The sequence below is a fragment of the Desmodus rotundus genome, chromosome 1 (genome assembly GCF_022682495.2).
Source record: "Desmodus rotundus isolate HL8 chromosome 1, HLdesRot8A.1, whole genome shotgun sequence".
Taxonomy (NCBI): Eukaryota; Metazoa; Chordata; class Mammalia; order Chiroptera; family Phyllostomidae; genus Desmodus; species Desmodus rotundus.
This window is the reverse complement of record NC_071387.1, coordinates 100,280,655-100,303,309: the sequence shown is the minus strand read 5'-3', so window position 1 is coordinate 100,303,309 and position 22,655 is coordinate 100,280,655. Positions and strand designations below refer to the sequence as shown.

General features: G+C 56.7%; 2 protein-coding genes across 2 annotated transcripts; both read right to left on the bottom strand.

Annotated features, from left to right (window-relative positions):
* Positions 1-156: 156 nt before the first annotated feature.
* LOC139440689 (uncharacterized) lies at positions 157-1,112 on the bottom strand. Its single transcript, XM_071220596.1, has 2 exons — positions 1,061-1,112; positions 157-815 (listed from the first exon to the last, which is right to left on the bottom strand). The coding sequence occupies exons 1-2, from the start codon at positions 1,110-1,112 to the stop codon at positions 157-159; spliced, it is 711 nt and encodes a 236-aa protein (XP_071076697.1).
* A 1,488-nt stretch (positions 1,113-2,600) lies between these two features.
* On the bottom strand, positions 2,601-21,587 carry GREP1 (glycine rich extracellular protein 1). The gene is made up of 42 exons (XM_071222102.1): positions 21,528-21,587; positions 15,494-15,565; positions 15,239-15,271; positions 14,207-14,260; positions 13,660-13,695; positions 13,127-13,189; positions 12,812-12,844; positions 12,644-12,697; positions 12,487-12,519; positions 12,319-12,378; positions 12,154-12,186; positions 11,859-11,891; positions 11,732-11,764; positions 11,565-11,624; positions 11,402-11,434; positions 10,722-10,751; positions 10,595-10,627; positions 10,441-10,509; positions 10,314-10,343; positions 9,819-9,848; positions 9,711-9,743; positions 9,334-9,363; positions 9,219-9,251; positions 8,529-8,564; positions 7,954-7,986; positions 7,826-7,861; positions 7,566-7,586; positions 7,295-7,324; positions 7,165-7,197; positions 6,048-6,080; positions 5,934-5,963; positions 5,806-5,838; positions 5,666-5,701; positions 5,236-5,367; positions 4,928-4,972; positions 4,634-4,675; positions 4,486-4,518; positions 4,031-4,093; positions 3,921-3,950; positions 3,771-3,830; positions 3,157-3,201; positions 2,601-2,760 (listed from the first exon to the last, which is right to left on the bottom strand). Exons 2-42 carry the CDS (start codon positions 15,558-15,560, stop codon positions 2,735-2,737), a joined length of 1,710 nt encoding a protein of 569 aa, XP_071078203.1. The 5' UTR covers positions 15,561-15,565; positions 21,528-21,587; the 3' UTR covers positions 2,601-2,734.
* Between the last annotated feature and the right edge of the window lie 1,068 nt (positions 21,588-22,655).

The following is a 22,655-nucleotide window of genomic DNA, read 5'->3' as shown; positions in this document are numbered from 1 at the left end:
CCCCCCAAACTGGGCTTCTCCCCTGGCAGACCCCTCTTCCCCAGGCCGGGCTCTGCCCCAAGCCTTCTAGATCTGTCCGTGGGGAAGGCGGCGAGGAGCACAGCCCTGTGTCCAGGGTGGGCTGCCTACCCACTCGTCCGCTGGAGGGCCGGACAGTCAACAGGGCGGCGACAGGAAGAACTGAGGCGGCGGCAGCGCCGGCGGCAGGGGAGGTGAGAAAGCGGGCAGTGGCCAGGGGTCGTAGGGCGCAGGCGGCGCCAGCAGGGTGAAGGATGAGGGCCGTGCGGGCAGCGGCGGCAGCGGTTGCGGGGGCGTCTCGGCTACCAGCGGCGGGCGGCCGCGTGCGCCCACAGGCCCGGGAGTGGCGACGATCGCGGTCTCCGGCAGCGGCGGCAGCGGCAGGTGCGCGGGCGGCGGTGCGGGCGCAGGCAGGCGCGGGAGGTCCTGCAGGGCGAGAGCGGCGGCGGGCGGCGCGGGCGCGCAAGCCTCGGGCGGTAGCTCGGGCAGCGCCAGGTAGGCCCCGGGGCCCCAAGGTGCCAGCGGCTCGGGCCGCAACGGGAGCGCAGGCAGCGGAGGCAGCTCGGCCAGGGCGAGCGCCGAGGACGGCGGGGGCTCGGGTCTCAGACCCGGAGGCAGGCCGGGTAGCGGCGGGTGCGGCAGGGTCGGCGTGGGCGGCCGGGTCAGCGATAGCGACGCACGGGCCCGGCCCAGCCGCGAGTGGGCGCGGGCGCGGCCCAGCCGCGGGTGCGAGCGGGAGCGGGGGAGCCGCGCTGCCAGCTTGGTCGTTGTAGTCGCCGCCGTCACTACACTGGCCGCTGCGCCACAGTTCAGCTCGCGCGGTCCGTGGCGGCCTCATCCCTCCTGCTGGAAGCCGCGAGGCGGGCGGCAGACGGCCCGTCCAATCGGAACCGCGCCCCTCGCGTTACAGCCAATCAAGAGCAAGTGCGCTAACGGTGTACGCGGCTGGCACTAACTCTAACAACCTGAAGCAACAGCGCTTTCTATCTTAGGTCCCAGCCAATCACTGTGTCCCCTGGAGGCCGCAACCTCCACTGCCTACTATCCGTGAGACCAGGCGCTGCATTCGCGCTGTGGGCGCCCCCTCCTGGCATGAGGGTCCACTGAGTCAGGGCTACTCCCGCGGGCACCCTCCCCCTCCTCCCTTGGTGGTCAATAAGGAAACTGTGTGGCTCTCCCCTTTTTGGGTTTGCCCTTAGTGATTCCAGACTGAAATGCCTGCATGTGGGTCAAGATCTACGCAGATTTCCATTCAGTTATTTTATAGAAGAGATAAAACGATATTAATTCAAAAGCAAAACTCTACATGTAGCATATGTTAACCGTGCGAAGATGGGTAAAATCATTTCAAATATGTTCAATCTATTTAATATCGGAATATAGAAACCTTTATTATAGTATTAGAACATTTCTAGGTGTGTTAGGAAGGTGCCATCCACTACCCTCACTGAGACAGTCTGCTCGGTTGCCCCTGTGCCCAGACGTTGGCCCCTAACCCTTTCTAGGTTGTGGGTTTGGTCCCTCGTCTGAGCGCATACATCCCAGGTCTGGGCACCTAAAGGGAAGCAATCAGTAGATGCTTCTGTCTTGACTCCGTGTTTCTCTCCCTTCCTCTCTCTCTCAAAGCAATGAAAAAATGTCTTTGGGTGAGAATTTAAACACAAAACAAAACAACTCACCAGATCATAAGAGGTATGGATTTGGAGAAACTCAGAACACAGAGACTCATAGAGACTGATCCTGGGACTGGCCAGGCTCTGGGTCAAAGTTCAGAATAGCGGATCAATCCCCAATTGTGCAACTTCCATTCCAGGCCCAGCCTAGAGAGTAATTTGCTTCTGCATTTCTGGGTGAGTACATTTTTAATCATGAGATGAGAAAATACAGTGATCCAGTAGCACTGGTACTGATAGTGGATTAGTAACTGGCTTTTTTGTAAACATTCATTAATCTGAGATATCTGATGTCTGGTTTATTCATTTCCAAGAGTGCTTAGGAAGATGTTACTGGTTGAATTCCTCGCAACCTTCCATTAAGAGATCAAGTAGATTATGTGTGTAATTGTTTGAAATGCTAAGGGAAATGAATTACAATCAGACTTGTAAGGAATGTAAAATATTTAGGGGGGGGTGTTGACCTGTCAAATTTATAATCTAATTAAACATTAATCAAAGAATGTGCAAGTGAGTTTTACATCCAAATTACAAGATTAATCAGTACAATAATGTCCAGAAGTAAATGTAAAGGCTTAAGAAAAATGAGATTTTACGCTAGTGACTTTAATAAATTTATTATAAACTAATACACAAATAATGCACAAGTCCCCTAACTTGGATGTATTCCCCCACAAGATTGTTACCAAGTGATGCCCCTCTCCAAGGGCAGGCCGGAATCTGTTCTGTTCTCATGGTCTCTCACATCAGAGCAAAGCCCCTGGCACACAGCCACATTGTTTGTAGAATGAATGAATGAATGAGGTGCAGGATAGAGGCTGTAGGCCCATGTGGCCCTAACCTCAGGCAGCCAATGCCCATCCCCCACCCCAGCTCTAACACAGCACACAGAGGCAAACAGAAGCACATTGCCTTTATTAATACTTTCAGCCCCCAGAAGACCCCAGGCCAGAGACCAAGCCCAAGAGTCTGGCTGTCCTTGCCAAGCAGACGAGGCTCCAGTACAGAGGCGCTCAGGATGGGCAGTGAATCAGCTCAGGTGCTCAGCATTTCCCAAGAGGACAATGGCCTGGGAAGAGGCAGAGCAGGGACCTGTTGAGGTACCCCCTCCTCACCTCCTGGGGGAAACTGAGCCCTCTCCCTCCTCTGGTCTCTGAGGTCAGTCACTCAGCAGAAACCTGCATGTGGTCTGAGAGCCTTCCATTCCTCCCAAGGACTGGGGGCATCCCCAAGTGCAGCCTGAAGGGGTGACAATGGTGGTGGTGGTGGCACTGGCAGAGTAGGGGACAGGCCACTGTGCTCCCTCTCACCTCCATAGCTATTTTCCAGCAAGTCACTGCTGCCTCACTTCACCTCAGGGCCCCCTAAGGTACAGACAGACAGGCCAGGGGACCCAGGTCACAGAACTTCTGAGTGCTCCTGCTACCCCCAGCTTCACCCTAGGCCTTGGGAGACCCCCACTCACCAAAAGGCCTGGGGCCCAGGTCTGGCCTCAGCTGCTCATAGGGCCCTGGGGAAAGGACAGAAGGTGGGTGCACAGAGAGACGGATAGCCCTTGTTCTTATCTGTAGGCTCCCTATCTTAGTCTACGTAGCAGGCTCATGCTTAGGGCCCACTGCTCTACCTGTGCCTCCTCCAATCCCATCCATTCCTGTCCCCGTCACATTCCCTCCAGCATGAATGTTCCTTCCATGTCTGCAGGGCTGTGGGGTGGTCCTGGGCCTAGGACCCAGCTCCTTAAAGCCACCCCTCATCCCTCCCACGTTGTTCTACCACATGCTCCATTAACTGGCTGGCTTGCAACCCCTGTATATGTGCCTCTGGCTCCATATCAGTCTTCAAGATGACCACACCCCCCCAACCCCAGGGCTGGAGGGAGGGCCAAGGAGAGTCCCTCAGAGCCTCAGTCTGATCTGCAGAGGGAGAGCTGGCATGGGAATCCCTGCCCTCAGGACCTAGACATCCAGGATGCCCCCAGTCTTCTCAGGGCCTCAGAGCACACACCCCCCCCATCCACTTGGCCTGGTCCCAACAGCCCTTGCCAGGGTTCACTCTGCTTCCTGTACTCTCATTTCTTACCATTTCCTTCAGAGACTGGAGCTGCGGCTTTGGGGTATACCAGGGCTTCCTCGCCATACCCTGCAAGAGATCCATGTGATTCATTACTGCCCAGCCCCTGGATGTCCCTTCCCCTCACCCCCTGCATTATGTCCCCTGGGTCCAACGCACCGTTCCTAAAACCATTGGCCCCAGGGAACCCTGGAAGAGGAAAGAGATCAGGCCTGAACAGCCTCTGAGCCTCGAGCCCCCCAAGCCTCCCCAACCCCAAGCCCAGGCACCTGGCTGCAGGAGGACCTCAGGGAAAACCCCAGCTCCCAGACCACCATTTCCGTAACTAAAACCTGCAGGAGAGAGATTGGAGAAGGGCTGGGGTAGGGAGGGGTGGACAGCACTGGGGAGGCCAGGGTGACCGGCTAATGGAGAGATAAACAGACTGACTCAGACACCATCTAGAGAGGCCTCTCATATCCCCCCACCCCCAGCAAGCTAAGCCTGCACAACCTTCTGGAAGCCTTCCCTGACTTCTCTCTGGGCAGCTTTCTTTTCCAACTGGCCTCAGTCTGTCAGTCTACCCTCACCTGAGATAGTGGCCACCATCATAGCCCAGTGCATAGTAAATGTGTGCTGGGTGAATAAAGAAAGAGACAGATGGACGTGACAAAGATAGCAACAGGGAGGGCCTGCCATGAGGGAAGTGCAAGCTCATGCTCAAGGTGAGGGCCTGAGGGCTCACCAACTTTCTGAGGTTTGAGGCCATCACCAAAGCCTGTGGTAGAGAAAACAGGGGTCAGAGATTGAGGGGTGGTGGTGGGGATCAGAAATGGTCCCAGTGGGGAATATGGGACGGGAGGAAGAAGAACTCAGACAAAGGGGCTTCTCACCTAGTTCGGCTCCTGGTCCATAGCCATTCAAAGGGTGGTACGCTGTGAGAGAATAGAGATCAGTGGGGAGAACCTAGACTTTCCCAAGAAGGGTCTTAGGACTCTGAGTAGGAAGAAGGGATTCTCCCTACCCATAGGGAAAGGAATCAGAAGAAGTGAGTTTAGAAAGCAGCAAGAGAGAGGGAGGATAGGTTCGGGAGGAACTTTCCAGGCCTGAACAGCCGAAGCAGCCTGGGAATAAGAGTGATGGGGGAGTGACCCTGATCTGGTGGGGGGACAGAGGCAGACTCACACCTGCTTTCTGAGGTTTCAGTCCCCACTGGATGGCTGGAGTTGGTGCTAGGAAGAAAGCCAGGGGACAGGAGTGAACTCAGGGCCAGGCAGGTTGGGACTGCCACAGACTGCCATGGGGGTAGGGGCTTGGGGAACTGCCATATTGGGGGTCACATGGGGTTCAGAGTCAGAGTTCACCTGGCTCACAACAAGCCTCAATTTCAGCTGAAGAATGGGCATGGGAGCTTCGGAGCAACCCAGCCAGGCCCAGCCGCTCCTGGGACCAGGTACATCCCCCCCCCCCCAATTGCCCCACCCTCCACACTGACCTGGGAACTTGCCATTCTGCACTGGAGGAGGGGGCTGGGATTTCAGGCCCCAGCCACCTGCTTTATCAGAAGGGCCTCCTGGAGTGGGAAGTCTGGGGAGAAGCAATGGAGGGACCTTCCCATTGCAGGGACCTAGATTGGAGAAGAAGGGAGAAGGCAGTGAACCCAGACCAGTGCCTACCCCAGCTGCCCTCCTGGCCTTGGCCTGGCCAATTCACCAGCCTGCAGTGGCTTCTAGGGCAGATCTTCCAAGAGGGGACACTGGCCAGGTCAGAAAATGTCCAGTTTTTGTAGGTCACAACCTGCTCTGGGGACCAGATGACCTAACCTCCTGCCATGGTTCCTGCTATTTGCCCACCCAGCCCCACAGCCTTCCAGCAACATCCCTCCCACCTCCCTCCTTCCCACCCTCCAGCCCCTGGGGCCTCACCTGGCTGGGCCCCCAGCCCATTTCCATTGCCGTATCCTAGAGAACAAAAGCAGGGATGTGAGCAGCAGTATTTGGGGGTTGTGGGGGTCCTGGAAGTAGAGGCAGGAGAAGGTACAGAAATAGTAGGTTCCCTCACTTGCCTGGCTTCTGAGGGTTCACATCCCCTCCCAAACCTGTAGGAGAAACAAAGAGAGAGCTTCAGGAGGGACCAGCCCCTCCCTAGGACTGAGCCCTCTCTCCCAGATGCTGACACCCTTATTGTACTCACCTGGTGCAAGCCCGTTCCCTGGCATGTATCCTGGGAGCAAGAGCAGCAATGAGGACTGGGGCTGGGGCTGGGGAGACTTCAGATGGAGGTGGGAGACAGGCAGGGATGGCTCACCTAGCTTTGGAGGGCTCATGCCCCCTCCTAGTCCTGGGGAGAGACAGATGGAGGCTGAGTGACAGGTGGGCTCCACTCTGTCCCTTCTCTTCCTCAGGACCCAACTCTTTGCCCCGGGAGGCCCTGTGCCACCCTTCCCCTCCCCCCACTTCCCAGAACTCCACGCCTGCCCTGCCTCCCTCAACCCGGAGGGCCCTTTCACTGAGGAATGCTCTAGCTCCCAGCCCATTCCTGTAAACTGGGGAGACAGACTGGGGGTTGCGAGGGGGAGAGAGGTAGAGAGAGTAAAAAGTTTCTAGGTGTAGAGAGAGTGGCAATGGGGTCTAATTCTGATACCCACTTCGGTTCTGGGGGCTTTCCAACACCACCAAGCAATGTTCACATACCAGCTGGGTGTCCTACAGTTTAATTCAACTCTGACGCTATCTACCTGGCTACACTATAGCATCAGATTCCACAGGTCCCACAATACTGTGCCCTCCTCCCACTTCAGCTGCCAATTGCCAGCCCAGGTTGTCTCCTGTGCTTCTGAGCAACCATCAGTATAAATCAGAGTTTCCCATGAACCCCTCTTTGGGTTCAATTAATTGTCTAGAGCGGCTCCCAGAATTGAGAACAGCTCACTTATCAGATCACAGGTTTGTCACAAAAGACACAACCCAGTGACAGCCTGATGAACACGTGCATGGGATGAGGGGTGTGGGAAGGCCTGCGGAGCTCCCCTGCTGCCCCCCCAACCCTTCACCGACTTGGGAGGGAGCTCTCCCAGCGCTATCCCTTGGGTGTTTATGGAGGCTTCACTACACAAGCAAGACTGATTTAAGTTATTGGCCGCTGGTGACCGAACTCCTTCTCCAGCATCACCTCCTCCCAGAGGTTGCAACCCTCCAGTCATAACGTGGGTTCCCCTGGCAACCAGCCCCCACCCTTAGGTGACTTAGGGGCTTTCCAAAAGTCACCTCATTAACACAACCAAAGAACCTTTATCTCTCTCGGCATTTAGGAAATTCCAAGGCTTTTAGGAGCCAGCTCTGTACCAGGAATGGGAGGAACACCAAATATATGTTTCTTATTATAAATCACAGTATCACAGTGGAGGTAGAGTGAAAGGGTTTACCTGGCTTCTGAGGTTTCATGCCCTCACCTATGCCTAGAGAAGAGATGGGGGCAGGTAAGGGACCCATTACCCACCCACTGGGCTTTCCTCCAGAACCTGGCATCTTGCCCCCCAGGGCTCACTCCACTACCTGCTCCGTGGCCGATGGGAACTGCAGGGTCTGTGGGGACGGGAGAGGGTAAGGCAGCAGCGGACTGGATGCTGGGCTGCCTTTTCTCCCACTTTAGCAACTAGATGCCCTGGGGCCTCCTCTGCCTTGTGCCAACTCCAAGTTCTCCAAGTGCAGCTCCAAGTGGAGCCCATGAGAGGACCATTAGAACATGGTCTGGGTGAAGACTCCCCCTCCCCAAGGGCCCCCTTATCTCCTCATTTCCAGCTTCTCTCAACCCCTCGGTACCTACCTGCTCTGTAGCCATTCTGAGCTGGCAGCCGGTGGGGGTGGGAAGGAAGAACAGGAGGTTTGGGACCCTAGCCAAGGTGGGGTCCCTTTGAAGGAACACAGCCAGAATGTGTTCCTTCGAAGCTGAGCCAGAACCAGCGATCGTGGAGGCTCTCCCCAGTCTCTTTTAGTCATTCAACAATCCTGCCCCTCAAAAGCCTGGAGGGAAATGGGAAAGGACACCCACATGCAACCCCCCACCCCAGACCCCACCAGTCTCACCTGGCTGGGCTCCCAGCCCATTTCTGGTCCAAAATCCTGCGAGGACATGTGGAAGTAGGGTGTGAGTGGGATGTGGGTAGCTCTGAGTTTTGGACAGGTGGAGAGAGACAGGCAGGGATGAGGCTCACCTGGCTTCTGGGGTTTCACACCTGCTCCAAAACCTGGTGGAGACACAGACAGCAGGTGAGGGATCCTGACCCCATCCCTGCACCTCCCTAGAGCCCTGGCCTACTCCTGTCTGGTCCATAGTCATTTTTAGCTGCAGGGCCTGTGGCGAGAAGGTGGGGGAATGATAAAGCTGGCCGTGGGGCTGAGGGACTGAAGCCAGCACTGGGGGTCCCTTGGTTTTGCCTCCCACTCCTCTCCCCATGGTCCTTGGTACCCCTGACACCCTTCACCCCTGAGGCAGGTAGTGCCCCTCTTCTCAGAGTGGTGCACAGGTCCCCACGCAATGCACTTAGGGGTGAGGGAGGTGGTGAGAGAGAGGCCTGAGAGAAATGAGGAGGGACAGGACGGCTGTCCTGTCACCATGGCCAAGGGGTTTCATACCCCTTTCCAGGCCTGGGAAGGCAGAGAGGCTCACATAGACTCCACCAGGCTTCTCCCCCACCCCCACCTCCATCCCCAGGCAAGGAGCCTCTGTCCGCCCGGGTCCCTGTGCCTCCCTCCCAATTCCTTAGGACCCAGGCCCAGCTGCACTCACCTAGCCGGGTTCCCAGTCCATTTTCATTACCATATCCTGGGGAGGCAAAACAGGGGTGGGCATGAGTGGCAGTGTGTAGAAGGGCAGTACAAAGAGTCAGGAAGCCTCGGAGATGAGGTGGGGTGCAAGGTGGTCTTTCCCCTTAACTGGTTTCTTTTTCTTTTTTAAATTTTTACTTATTGATTTTTTAGAGAGAGGAAGGAAGAGAGAGAGAGAGACATTGATTTGTTCTACTTATTTATGCATTCATGGGTTGCTTCTTCTATGTGCCCTGACCGGGGTTCAAACCTGCAACCTTGGTGTATCAGAACGATGCTTTAACCAACGGAGCTACCTGGCCAGGGCCTACCACAACCTGGTTTCTGAGATTTCTTTTTCTTTTCTTTTTTCCATCATCATTTATCCCCTCTATACTCTTTCACCTCCACCCACCCCCTCCCACCGCTATCACCACACTGAGGTTTCACTCCCCGTCCCAGGGCACAGGCCAACCCTCCAATTCCTCACTACTGGGCACCTGGTTCCCTGGCCCAGGCCAGACCCCTGCCCCATTTCCTAACCCTCCCCTCTCCCTCTGAGAAGTCTGGGCTCCTGCCCCAGGGAAGGCCCAGCTGTCTGCAGATCCTGGAGAGATAGGGAAGTGTGAGTAGGAGGTACTATGGCTTAAGAGGCAAGACTACAAGGACTCACCTGGCTTCTGGGGCTTCATGACCCCCCCAAAGCCTGAAGAAGATTTGGGAGCAGGTGAGGGATTTGGGAGCCCCCTATCAGGGTCTCCCCAGGTTCCTACCCACTCCACTCCTACCCGCTCCATATCCATTCTGGGTTGCTGGGCCTGAGGGGAAAGGAGGATGAGCTGAAGGGACTGGGGTTCTGGCTGGGGTGGAGGTAAAGTTCCCTCCTCTTGGACCAAGCCAGAAAGCTGGTATCCTAGAGGATTCCTCCCAGGACCCCCTCAATTATTTACCAGTCCTGCCCCTCCAAGGCCTGGGAGGGAGGCAGGAGAAGACTCCCAGACACAGACCCCACTGCCTAGCCTCACCTGGCTGGGCTCCAAGCCTGTGCCATTCCCATTCCCGTTCCCCAAACCTGGGGGTACAGATCCAGGTGGGGGTGTGAATAAGGGGAGGGGAGCTCAGGGTTTGGGAGAGGTTGAGAGAAACAGACTGGGGTGAGGCTCACCTTGCTTCTGGGGTTTCACATGCGCTCCAAAGCCTGGTGGAGACACAGGGAGCAGGTGAGGGACTGGTCCCATCCCTGCACCTCCCCAGAACCCCAGGATGCCCCTACCTGGTCCATAGCCATTTTGAGCTGCAGGGCCTGGTGGAAGGAGAGAGGGGGCTCTGGGTGCTGGCCTCTCTCTGAGGCTCCACCCTAGGCTTGTCCCTTTAGCTGACACCCCAGACCTTGACCTACCCAGCTGGGTCCTAGACTTCCCCCTGGTGTCCAGCCTCCCTCCAGAGCCTAAATGTCATACCTCATTGCCTGTGTCCACCTAGTTGAGTGTCACTGTCATCAACCATGTCAACTAGCCAGGAAGGTGAACTCCCTGATGCCTCCTTTCCCTTACCAGCCCCCCTGGCCTCCCAGTCATTTTGTTTCAGGTGGACCACGCCCTCTAGTGGGCAGTCTGGATCCTGGTTGCGTTCGTACTCTTCCTGTCTGCCTCTGCCTGCCCCAGGCTCTGGGAGGGCCTGTCTCCAATACTTGGCTGGCCCCTGGATGCTTGCTGAATGACTGTTTCTTGCGGGGCACCAAGTGGAAGATGGAGAGCGCAGGTCTCACCTGGCTTCTGAGATTTTAGTCCTCCGAGACCTGGAAAAGAGAGGACGCTGCCATGAGTCCGCCTCACTCCTCTTCTTCCTTTAGAACTAGCGTTGGGCACCCATGTCAGCTAACCCCGCAGTGGTACCCATACTCCTGAGTTCCTGGGCCTTGCCTGGCTGGGCTCCTGCTCCCATGAAGGCCCCATTCCCAAATCCTAGGGAGAAAGAGCAGGAGGGAGTAAGGAGCAAGCTGGGACTTGGAGGGGACAGATAAGGAGATATGGGAAAGAGTGGGCTCACCTGGCTTCTGGGGTTTTCCATGCCCACCATAGCCTGGGGAAGAGATGAGCAGGTGAGGTACCCAGAATCCCCATCCTGCCCCAGGAACTTGGCTTCTACCCTCATACACCAGCTGTCCCTTCTTTACCTGGTCCAAAGCCATTCGGTGCTGCGAGACCTGCGGGAAAGCTGGGTGCTGCTGAAGTGGAAATGGCTCCTAGCCTCCCCCAGCTGGCCCCACAGACCTCTGGCCTTCCCTCACACATCCCTCCATTTATCCCGGCTAGATTCACAAAGGGGGACAGGTAACAGGGGACTTGTGGGGACTTGTGACAGGAAAGGGACTGGGGAGACTGAGGCAGTGAGGAACTGGAGTCCTGACCCCACCTCACAGTTGCCCCCTGTTTCTGGCCCCTGAGACCCCCAGGTAGTCTAACTCCCACTGCTTCTTCCTGTGAGTCCAGGAAGTCCAGAAGTCCAGCCCTATAAACATCAGCTTCCAAAAGCCAGGGTTTTCACTCTCTGCTTAAATCCCCAGGCCTCCAGCCCTCTCCCAGCCTCAGGACCTGCCCTCTCACTTTCCATGTCCCATGGGTCCCACCCCCCAACAGTCCTGACCACAGTCCTTGAGATGGCATTGGGCTTGTGTGGTTCTGGGCTTGTGGGCTGAGCCCTGCTCCCTGCCACTTTGCCAATGGGCCCCAGGCCGTTGCCAATGCCAGATACTGGAAGGGAACAGCAGTGTGAGGAATGGGTCTGGGAGGACAAGGATAGGAACGGGTAGGGATAGAGTCAAGAAGGGGGGCGGAAGGGCAGGTTTCTGCTCACCTGGTTTCTGCAGTTTCACGCCCCCTCCCAAGCCTGGGGAAAGACCAAGTGCCACTGAGCCATAAGTGGACCCTGCTCCACAGAAATCCATTTTCTGCCCTCCTGATCACTTAGCTCCTTCCTCTTCCTTCCTTGAACCGCAGTTTGGTCCAGGTGTCCTCACCTGGCTGGGCTTCGACTCCTGGGAAGGCCCTGGCTCCCATCCCATTCCCATTGACAAATCCTGGGGAGACAGGGCAAGGAGGAGTTAAGGGGAGGCCACACAGAACGGGGTGAACAGGGATGGATGGAAAAAGAGGGACAGGGACATAGGGACAGGGTAGAGCTCACCTGGCTTTTGAGGTTTCATACCCACTCCAATTCCTGAGTAAGAGACAGGCACCAGGTAAAGGAACCTGGAGCTCTCTTATACCCCCAAACCCAAGCAGATGCCCCAGTTCTCACCATCCTCCCCTACCTGGTCCCTGGCCACCATTCTGAGCTGCAGGGCCTATGGAGAGAGGGAGGGCAGAGGCTGGAGCTGGGTCAGTGTGGGCTTACACCTCCTGTGCTGTCCTCATCCCAGGACCTCTGCGCCCCACCCTCCCCAACAGCTCTTCTCAGGGAGCAAGTTATGAGAAGGGCCTGGAAGTTTGGAAGACCCTCCCCGAGACCACGGCTGAAGACTAGCAGTGGCCACAGCAGCCCAGCAAAGGGAGCAGTCCCTAAGAGCAATAGTGCCACAGGGTAAGAGGGTGGGTCTCTCCACTTGCCTGGCTTCTGGGGTTTCATTCCTGCTCCCAGGCCTGGGGAGAGATAGAGAAAGAGGTTGGCACTGACTCCCACCAGCTCCCCTCCCCCAGAATGCAGATCATGACCCAGAGACCCCCTCTCCCTTGCCTGTCCTTTCCTGCAGCCACTGCCCTAGTCACCCTCACCTGGCAGGGCTCCTGTCCCCGGAAAAGTGCTGACTCCTAAACCATTTCTGCTCCCAAATCCTGCGGATACAGAGGCGGAGGCTGTAAGCCCAGGTTTTTGGCACACAGAGGCACTGGGATGGAAATATGCAAGGAATGTGCCAGAATTCGGGCACACTCTCTACTTACCTGGCTTTGAAGGTTTCAATTCCCCTCCCAGGCCTGGGGAGGGACAGAGAGGTTGAGCCTCCTGCTCTCCCCCAAGAACCCAACTCTGTCCCCTACTGGTTCCCTGATTCCAGCCCTCAACATTCTCCCTCCCTGAACCCCAGGGTGGCGTCCTCACCTGGCTGGGCTCCCAGCCCTGGGAAGGCACCGGCTCCCAGCCCATTTCCATAACCTGGGCAGACAGAAGCAGAGGGAAGAATAAGGAGGAGGAGGGGTCTGGGCTTCAAAGGGAGGCAGACAGATGTTGAGGTGGACAGAGAAATGGGCATGTAGAGCAGGGTCTTACCTGGCTTCTGGGGTTTCACTCTGCCTCCAAAGCCTGGAGAGAGGGATAAAGTAGATGAGGGGACCCCAGGGACCCAGTTTCTTCCTAGGGCTCCAAAGTCATGCTAAACTGAGGAGTGGGGCAGGGGGCATTTGGAATCCCTGCTGAGATGGGGGTGACGTTCTGAAACCAGATAATAGGAACCCGTATGTGGTCCTTCCCTCTGCTTCCAGTGAGTTACCAGTTCTGCCCTGGGGGAATATGAGAGAAGCTCCTCCTAATGCTGACCCAGCCCTATCCCCGACATGCCCTTCCATCCTTCTTCCCCCACCTCACCTGGCTGGGCTGCGGCCACACCTGGGAAGGCTCCTGCTCCTGGCCCATTCCCATTCCCAAATCCTAGGGAGAGCAGGCAAAAGGGGATCAGGGGGAGTAGAGAGTAATGGGAGGGTCACGGCATGATGGGGGGAGATAGGCAGGGTGGGGCCTCTCCTGGCTTGTGGGGCTTTACACCCCCTCCAATGCCTGAGAAGCAAATGGGTCAAGTGAGGGTCTCAGGAGACCCCATTTCAGGGATGCCCCAAGTATACTGGCCCCAGTCCCACCACCTCTCTACTCTGAGCCCACCTCTATCTGTTCTGTAGCCATTCTGAGCTGGAGGGCCCGTGGTGAGAGGGAGGAATGAACTGGGGAGGTTTGGGGTCCTAGTTGGGGTGGGTGTGCAGGACCCTTGGACCCAGCCAGAAACAGCAAATCTGAAGGCTGCCAATCCACCCCCTCCCCCCAGAGTCATGCACCAACCCTGCCCCTTCCCTCTAAGGCCTAGAGGGGGCAGGGAGAAGATCAACCCCAGACCCCATCATTCTCACCTGGCTGGACTCCCAGGCCATTTCTCTTCCCAAATCCTGGCAGGACAGATAGAGGTGAGGAGTGTGAGAGGATGATGGAGAGAGAGAGAGAGAGAGAGAGAGAGAGAGAGAGAGAGAGAGAGAGAGAGAGAGAGAGCCATTTCTCTTCCCAAATCCTGGCAGGACAGATAGAGGTGAGGAGTGTGAGAGGATGATGGAGAGAGAGAGAGAGAGAGAGAGAGCGCTAGCTGGGGCTGGGCAGGACTCTGGCTTCTGAAGTTTAACACCCTCTTGGAAGCCTGTGGGAGACCCAGGGAGCAGGGGAGGGGCCCAGCTGGCCTAGGGACCATGCAGCGAGGGGCAGGGCGCATGGGTTAGATGATACCGGAACAGTCCTGACGGATTCTTTGGGGGCAGAGGGTGGGGAGAAGTATGTGCAGGAGGGAAAGAGGAGGCCTGTAGGAAGGGGTCTCAGGTGGGCTTCTCTGCCTCAGGGGTGTCAGCGCTGACCCCCGGTATTTCTGAGATGGCTGTTTCCCACCACAAATCCCATTTGCCCACCCCTTACCTGCTCCTAGGCCACTGGGGGGGCCGTAGCTGAGGGGGGAATGATGTTTTGCGCCTAAGGGAGGCAGGAGGGGCCAGGAGCTAGGGTGCTTTGCCCTCATTTAGAGGACACAGAGCTGCCCCCACCCCTCAGCCAACTTTACCTGATCTGTAGCCATTCAGGCTCCCTAAGCCTGCAGGGTCAGCGAGAAGGGGGGTAACTTAGGAAGGGGCAAAGATGGCCGAATCTGGATGCTCTCCCCCCCACTCTCCAGAGCAAGAGTGCCCCCCACTCCACCCCAGGCCTCAGTTTTCTCTCTGTTCACAGGAGGGGCAAGGACAGAATGAGGTGAGCAGGCTGGAGGAAGGGGTACAAGGCGGGGGCTATGTTCCTGGGGGCAGGTCTCCTACTCGCTCTTCCTTGGGGATGTGTGTTCCTTTCCCCTCCATTCCTACCAGAGTGTTTTGGACCCTTCCTTTCCCGAAACTCATCTTCCTCACCCCCACCCCCCAATCTTTCTCTCCAGTAGCTTAGATGCATCAGGTCTCTGGAGAGAGCCCCCTCTCCCACCCTTAGGATGGCGCAGGTCGCTGGTGTGAAGACCCTCCTGTGACACTCAGCTTCTTCCTCCCCTCCCCTTGCTCCAGCTTTCTCCCCTCCCATCCTGTCCCACCGCCAGGCCTCTGATCCTCTTGCTTCTAGGGATGTACTTCCCCTTTCCTGTCACAGCCCCATCCTCCCGCCCCCCAAGACTCAGCTCCAGGCCCCTCCTCTGAGCATGAGAATATCGGGCCGATATTCTCATGCCCAGAGTTGAGACTCTGCCCCATCTCACTCTGTTCCAAGGGTGTGGGTCTGTGCTCCCCACACCTGAGCTGATGTGGACAAGACCGGCTGCTAGGAAGACGGAGGGACTCAGAGCTCTCCTGGGCCGCACATCTGAATCTCGGAGCTGGGGAATATTTGGGGCTGCCCCCCCAGAGAGCTCCCAGGCCCCTAGGAGAAGAGACTAGGTCCTCTTCCTGGATCCCAGTGTCAGAAGGGTCCACTTACCTTTCCCTAGGCCAGGAGACAATGAAGGCAGCCCTGGGGAACAGGGGATACTAACTCAGGGTGGGGCATAGAGACAGAGAGGAGCTGGACAAAGGTATCTATACCCCAGCCCCTCAAAACCCTACCCAGACTAGATTTCAGATACCAAATCATCCCTCTCTCCAGAGCTCCAGCCTCTGACCCAATGCTCTGCCTATACCCCCAGCCGCAACCCCAGCTGCCCAGACCCTGCAGCTGCCTGCTGCCTGCCCTCACCGCCTTGTAGGCTTTCAGAAGTCAGGCAGAATAGGAAGAGGGCTGCAGGGAAGGCCCAGGTGCCCATGATGCCTGGCAGAGTGGGAAGGCACATACACTTTGAGCCTTTAAACACCTCTGCTGGGTGGGGTTCGTTACCCAGGCTCCCCTGCTGTAAGTGACAGAGGCTGTGTTGGCAGGCCCAAGGCACCAGCCCCCACTGCCCTCTGCAGCAGGAGTCCAGCTCCTGGCCTTTTCCCTGCCCCACCCCTCATCCATCATGGGCGCTGACAGCCGGGAAAGGCCCCCACCTGGCCCCCCGAGGCTCCTCCACCCTTGTTAGGAACTGTGGCCCTGGCGCCAGGCCTGACAGCTCAGATGTTACCCCAACGGTTGATGAGGGGCAGGCAAGCACTGGGGGCACCCCAGCCCCAGCCCAAACACAGCTGGGGAGAAGGAGGAGCCAAGTTAAAAAATGTGGGTGTGGCTGACAGGAGAGACTCAGAATGAGTTACTGTGTTACATGGAGAGAGAGAGAGCAGAAGGAGGCAGAGGCCACAGGGTGTTACGAGGCCTGTGGCCAGGTAACAATGTAGCGCACTGTATGTGACAAGTAGACTTGCCCACAAGAAGAGAGGCAGTATTATCCCATCTAACCCTGAAGACCAGAGGTGCAACACTGGCAGATGGCCCTTTCTCCCCAACCGAGGCTGGACTTGCAAGACTGGGCCTGCACCTCCCTTCCATAAGGGACGATGGTCACAGGGATGGGTCACCCCATGCTCATCCTGTCCAAGGGTCCTCACTGTTTCTTGAAGGCTCTGCTAGGGCCCCCCCCTTGCAGGAGGCCCTCCCCACTTCACCTCCATCTGTTGCTGAAATAGCAGCACTGACTCTAGTTTTGGGGGACAGAGCATTGGGGGGGCCACTGCTCAGGCTGTGGGAGGGGCAGGATTGCAGGCTCAGGATTGCAAGAAGGGTACCTGGGGGGCTAGTAACCACTCTCCATTCCTAGGGGGAGGGCAGATGGAGTCGAGTCAGGCAAAGGGGGCTTGGTGGGAGTATGAGAGGACAGGAGAGGCAGGCCTGGGAAATGCCAGGAGTCGAGGGTCTGGACACCAGCCCTCACCTCCTCCAGTGAGTCTGTGGGCCCCACTGGGCTGGCTGGGGAGAGCGGTGACTCAGACCCCCGGACCCTAGTCCACAAGACCCCACACTCTGTCTATCTGCTGGCCTGCTCCCTGCCTGGTCAACCCCTCCTGGCACCTGTGGCCAAGGAGTTCAGCCTGCCAAATGAGGCAGGCTGTCAGGGTGGGGGCCTGGAGAGGGGCCACAATGAGGAGTGGGCAGCAGGTGGTGGGTTTTGCTTCTTACGTGAGGCCTTGGAGCCCACAACAGCTATGGGGACAGCTCCAGCCACCAGTGGAATGCAGGTCTTTCTCCAGGTACCCCCTCACCTATAGTTCCCAGAACTGAGCTGTGCCTACACCTTTCCCCCCACCCACCCTTGGGCTACACCCTTGCTGCTCTCTCCCCACACGAGAGGACCCCCCACTCAGGAATTACACTCATCTGAGCACACGCACGCATGCACACACACACACAAACATGCCTCCCAGCCCCCAGCTCCTCCAACAGACCCATCTTTGCACAAGGCTCCTGCTGGGTCCCCTCAGTCCAACGCCCTGACACAGCACTGCACATGCCACCTCCTGCCCTGCCTGGCAGAGGGTGTAACCTGGAGTCCTGGAGGAGGCTGAACCTTCCACTGGCTGCTGGGAATGGCTCAGGTGTGGCCCCTGGCCCCGACCACCCAAGACAGCCTGGGACAGCTGGGATGGTTCACTCAGGCTCCCCGGGGAGGGATTTCCTGCCTGCCACTTGCTCCTCCCTGTGGTAACCAGTGCTGGCTCTCTGGGCTCCTCATGGAGGGAAGCTCATGCCTCATGGTTACTGGGCTGGGTGCTGGGCTCAGATTCAGATTGGGTTAAGTATCTTCTCTATCTAGCTGGCGAGCTTGAGCAGGCATCTGACCTCCCTGAGTCTGCTCGCTGTCCTCTTAACTGATGACACGAATAGTACCGCGGTGTCGGGGTTAGTGGGGGAGCTACCCGATACTCCATTTTGCAGATGGGGAAACAGAGGCAGAGAGTAGAAGGGACCTGGCTTAGATTGTATGCCTCCCAAGTAGCAGGGCTGAAATTTGAAGCCAGGTAGTCTGCACCCCTAACCCCAGTCCACAGTCCTTCACTCTCTGCTACTCCACACACTTCTGGCAGCAACAGGCCCAGTTACTCCAGACACTGAATTGCTCTTTGCCTGCCCTACACCAGTCTGGGCCCAAGATGTCTGCTTTAGACTTGAGGGCCCCCCACACAGACCCAGACACACAGACACTCGGCTCACCCCACAGGGTGCCAGGGAAGCTTGGCTCAGGAGGAGGCGGGTGGGGAGACCAGGAAGAGCCATGTGGGAGGTAAAGGCTGGGCGCCTGCTTGGCCATTTCCAGAGGGAATGCCTACCACCACTGCCAAGCTGCCTGGGTGCTGGCATGGGCCTGTGGGAAATGTCAGTCATCCAGGGACCTTGGGCCAGCTTAACACTGCTCAGGACCAGGATTAGGCCCAGTTGGGCACCCGCAGCCCCTGCATTGCCACCACCCCTACCTCCAGCACAGTTGGTCCCCTCAGCTCACCCCCAGCCCCAAACAGGCAGGGCAGGCCTGAGAGCACATGGATCACTTCGGGGCTGACAGAGCTCCTGGTGGAGCCCAGGCCTCTGCTACCCTTTGCTCCCAGGCTTGAGGGGACATGGCCCGGCCTCTGAATAGAGGAGCAACTTTGAGGACCAGAGCTAGAAGCCCGGGACAAGGTGACAGCCAGGGTGTTAAAAGTGCAAGACAGCCCTGGCCTGGTAGCTCAGTTAGTTGGTTAGAGCATCTTCCCAATAAGCCAAGGTTGTGGGTTTGATCCCCAGTGAGGGTACACACAAGAGTCAACCAATGAATGCATAAATAAGTAGAACAACAAATCAATGTTTTTCTCTCTCTCTCCTGTCCCCTCTCTAAAATCAATAAATTAAAAAAAAATTTTTTACAAGTGCAAGACGGAGGCCCAATAAGTCGGTCACCTAAAATTGCACAGCTGCCATGGCCAGGTGGCTCAGTTGGTTGGAGCATCATCCTATACACCAAAAGGTTGTGGGTTTGGTTCCTGGTCAGGGCACATACCTAGGTTGTGGGTTCCATCCCCAGTCAAGGTGCATATGGGAGGCAACTGATTGACGTTTCTCTCTCACATAGATGTTTTTTTTTTTTTTCTCTTTCTCTCTCTCAAATCAGTAAACATATCCTTGGGTGAGGATTAAAAATAAAAATAAAATAAAATAAAATGACATAGCCTGTGTCAATAGACTCCCAGCCGTCAGCTCTCAGCAGCACCACCTACCTGCCAGGAGGGGAATTGGGGAGAATAGCTAGAAGCCCGCCAGAAGCCCTTGACACCTCTTGGTGAAGAAGCAGAAGAAGCAGAAGAAGCAGACACCTCTTGAACCTGCAGCTGTGCTACAGGCCCCTCAGGTCACCCTCTTGACCCTCTATGTGGCAGCTCTTCAGCCCCATCCCTGAATCGGAGCCTCTGGGACTCCTTCCCTGGCATCCCCAGGCATTTGCACTGTGTAAAGCTGACCTGTGTTAACTCCCTCTCCTCACACACCAGTTTAATAAACTGCCAGTTTATTAAAACCATGTGAAATATGGCGTATATTCCGGGTTAAGTATGTGCTCTATCTAGCTGGGGAGCTTGAGCAGGTGTCTGACCTCCCTGAGTCTGTTCACTCTCCTCTAAACGGATGACATGAATAGTACCAGTGTCAGGCTATTGGGGGAGCTACTTGATACTCCATTGTACAGATGAGGAAACAGAGGCAGAGAGTAGAAAGGCTTCGGCTTAGATTGTATACCAGTGTGAAATATGGTGTGCATCCGGAAGTGTGCCTAAGATGGAAATGTACAATGTAATAAATATCTGTAAAGCAAACACCTATGCAGCTAGCACAGAGGTCCAGAAATAGAACAGTCAGCTCCTCAAAAGCACCCATCTCAACTTCCTCTTTCCTGCTAGGTAGCCGTCTTTGCATTTGTGGCCTTTTACTTTCCTTTCTTACTCCACCTTATCTTGTTTTGTGGCCACATCAAAGCACTTCCTGGAGATAGTCTGAGAGGGACAGGTGCTGTTGTGGTGGTGGGGACATGTGGGGACACGTGTGGCTCAAGCCGGCTCTCATGTGGATGTGTAGCTAGAAATCACACTCCTGGGCAGAGGTTGGGGGCTTTCTCCCGGACAGAGCCCCAGCCAAGCACGTTGGTTTCAAATGCTGTGGGCCCCCAGGCCCACATCCCTTGTGACCCTTGGGTGGGTGTGGGAGTCCTGACCCCTCTCCTCTGGATTTCTCATTTTGGCCCAGGTGGTTGCTTTGAAAACTACAAAACACTGTGCAAATAAGGAAATGTTACTGCTCTTAAACAATGAGTAAGCTCCTATGGTGTTCTAGCCCCTGTACTAAGCACTTCACATGCATTTTCTCATTTAATGCTCACACTCCCCAAGGAGGTAGGAACTATTATTATCTCCATTTTACAAATGTGGAAACAAGCCCAGAGACATAAAGCAACTTGCCCATGATTGCATAGTTTCTGTGTGGCAGAAAAGGAGCCCCAGTTTCCCTGACTCTGTGGCCCATGCTCTTACCTGCTATCTGTACTTAACTTTACATTATAGCCCTTCTACACAATAAAATGTCCATTGGATGCATATTTTTTAATTCAAAAATATTTTTAAGTCATTGTGAGTTACACTTTCAGGAATGGGCCGTTGGAAAGAGACCTGAGTCCAGGACTCTCGAAGATGGGGTTGGCAGAGGGGATGGCAGCTGGAAAGGGGCATGCCTGCTCCCAAGGCCTCCTGGGGACCAGCCTGAGGTCTTTAACAAGGATCCAGGGTGAGTCACAGGGACTGTGGCTGCCAGACATGCTAATACAAAGGAAGGGTGCAAGGAAAGGGGAGGGGGCTGAGTGCTCCAGAGTTCTGGCCCCAACCTGGGATGCCAGGATCATCTGTGCACTGGAGAATGTTCACTGAAGGGCAGGCACTGTAATGGGTTGGGAGCCCTAGAGTCCATGACCTTTCAGAAACTTGAGGGACGGGCGGTCAACAAGTAAACCAGTAAGGAGAGTTGCAATACAAAGAAAATGAAGCGGGAAAGGGTATATGATGAGATGCAGAGCACTCTGGGGAGGGTGGCCTGGAAGAGTGACTCCCCTCCATTCTGTTGAGTGAATAAACGTTCCGCTCCGTGAAGGAGTGACCTTAGCTGCACTAATGTTAGGAATCAGCACTTGCTCTGCGCCAGCATCCTGCTAAGCACTTTAAGGGGATCATTCCACCTGAACCTCTAGCTCCTTGAGAAAAGCTTCATCAGCTCAATTTTTAGAGAGGAGACTAATCCGAAGCTCAGAAAGGCCCAGGTGCGTTTCCAAGGTCATTCAGCCCAGAAGGAGCTGAGGGAGGTGTGAGCTGAGCCCAAGTCTCAAATCCAATGAATGAGAAGGGCTGCGGCCGAGGTGGCTGAAACCTGGAAGCAGAGAGGCTCCAGCCTAGCTGTCTGGAAGGCTTCCTGGGTTAGCATTTTCTGGTTCCCAAAGCCAAAACCGCTCGTTCCGCCGGTCTAAGGAATGTCTGTCTGGCATCCCCACCGCATCCCGGAGTGGTGCACGACGGGTGGCGGGGGGGGGGGGGGGGGCGGGGGCTGTGGAGCCCGGGGGATGGGGGTAACCAGCGAGCCCAGGGAACTCCACCCCGCCAGGGTCCTAGAGGACGCAGGGACTTCCTGTCCTGCCCTGAGGTGACCGCCTCCTGGGACTACACCGCCAGGGCAAAACGCAGTGACTGCTCCTTTCATAGACAAGAAAACTAAGCCAGACCGAATCACGGTGATGGGACCGGGGTCTGGAGGTCGGTCGGCGTCCCGGGAGCGAGGCGGAAAGGACCTAACGTACCGTTCACACCGTTGCAACGCCTCAGCCACGGCAAGGTGTAGCCACTTCTGCCCCTCCCCCGGCCAGCGCCGCGTAGGCTCTGCGCCTGCGCAATAAGAACTCTCGGCTGCAGGAACCTGAGGGCCGGGGTAGGCGACGAGCACGCAGGGACGTGAGGGGCAGAGCTCCAGAAGACTGGGCTTTTCGATGGGCTGAATCGGGGAGGGGGCGGAGCAAGAGGCGTTCTTGGGCGGAGACTCGAGACCGGTTTGGAATTTTTGGCGCGAGTTGGCTCCGCGCGCGTTCACGGGCCGTTCCCCTTCCAGAGGCTCCTCTCGCCTGGGCGTAGAGAGCTGTCGACGGCAGACCCTGGCCCTCCTGACCCCCCGACAGGTCCCTTGCGGCCTCTGCCGACCCGAAATCTGGGACCTCGCGGAGCTGCGCCCCGCCTACCCGCTCCAGGTGAGTCCAGACCCAGCCCTGAGGGTACTGCGGCCGGACCGCCCTCCCCTCTTCTTTTCTTCTTCCCCTCGCCCCTGGCACCCCTTGCCCTCCGAGAGCTCCTCCCCTGCTTACCCTCAACCCCCTCCCTTACACCCCTCGGACGTCCTCCCTCCCTGTCGGTCTGGGTCCTGTCCTTTCTCTGTTAACCTTTCTTTGGGCTGGTCCTGCCCCGGGCGACCCCGCCCACTTTCCCTCTAGCCGCCGGGGGTGACCGACCCTGCTGCTCACCGGTCTTTCCACAGCCTCCCCCTCCCCTTTCATTTGGGAACCCCAGCGACTGCCCCCGCCCCCGTTACTTGTCCTTCCCCAGGAAGAGCCCCACCCACATTCCATCCACAGCCCCTCCCGCGTGACAGCTGGTCTGCTCAACTCTGCGCCAGGGTCTGTTTCCCTGCCCTCGTGGAGGTGACTCTGCCGTTGCCCTGCCTGGGAGGAACTCACAGTCTGGCGCAGTAGACCGCAGTCAGCAGATGTGTCCTGCCCAAAGAGAGGATGAGGCTCGTAGAAGCTGTAGAGGTCACCCTGGCCCTGTCTCTGCTGAGGGCCACCCTGGATTCACCTTGCTCCTTCTACCTACCCTGCCCCACCCACAAAGCTGTTTGGCCAGGCCAGTGGTACTAGAATGTGACTCTGGGATGGTCTGAG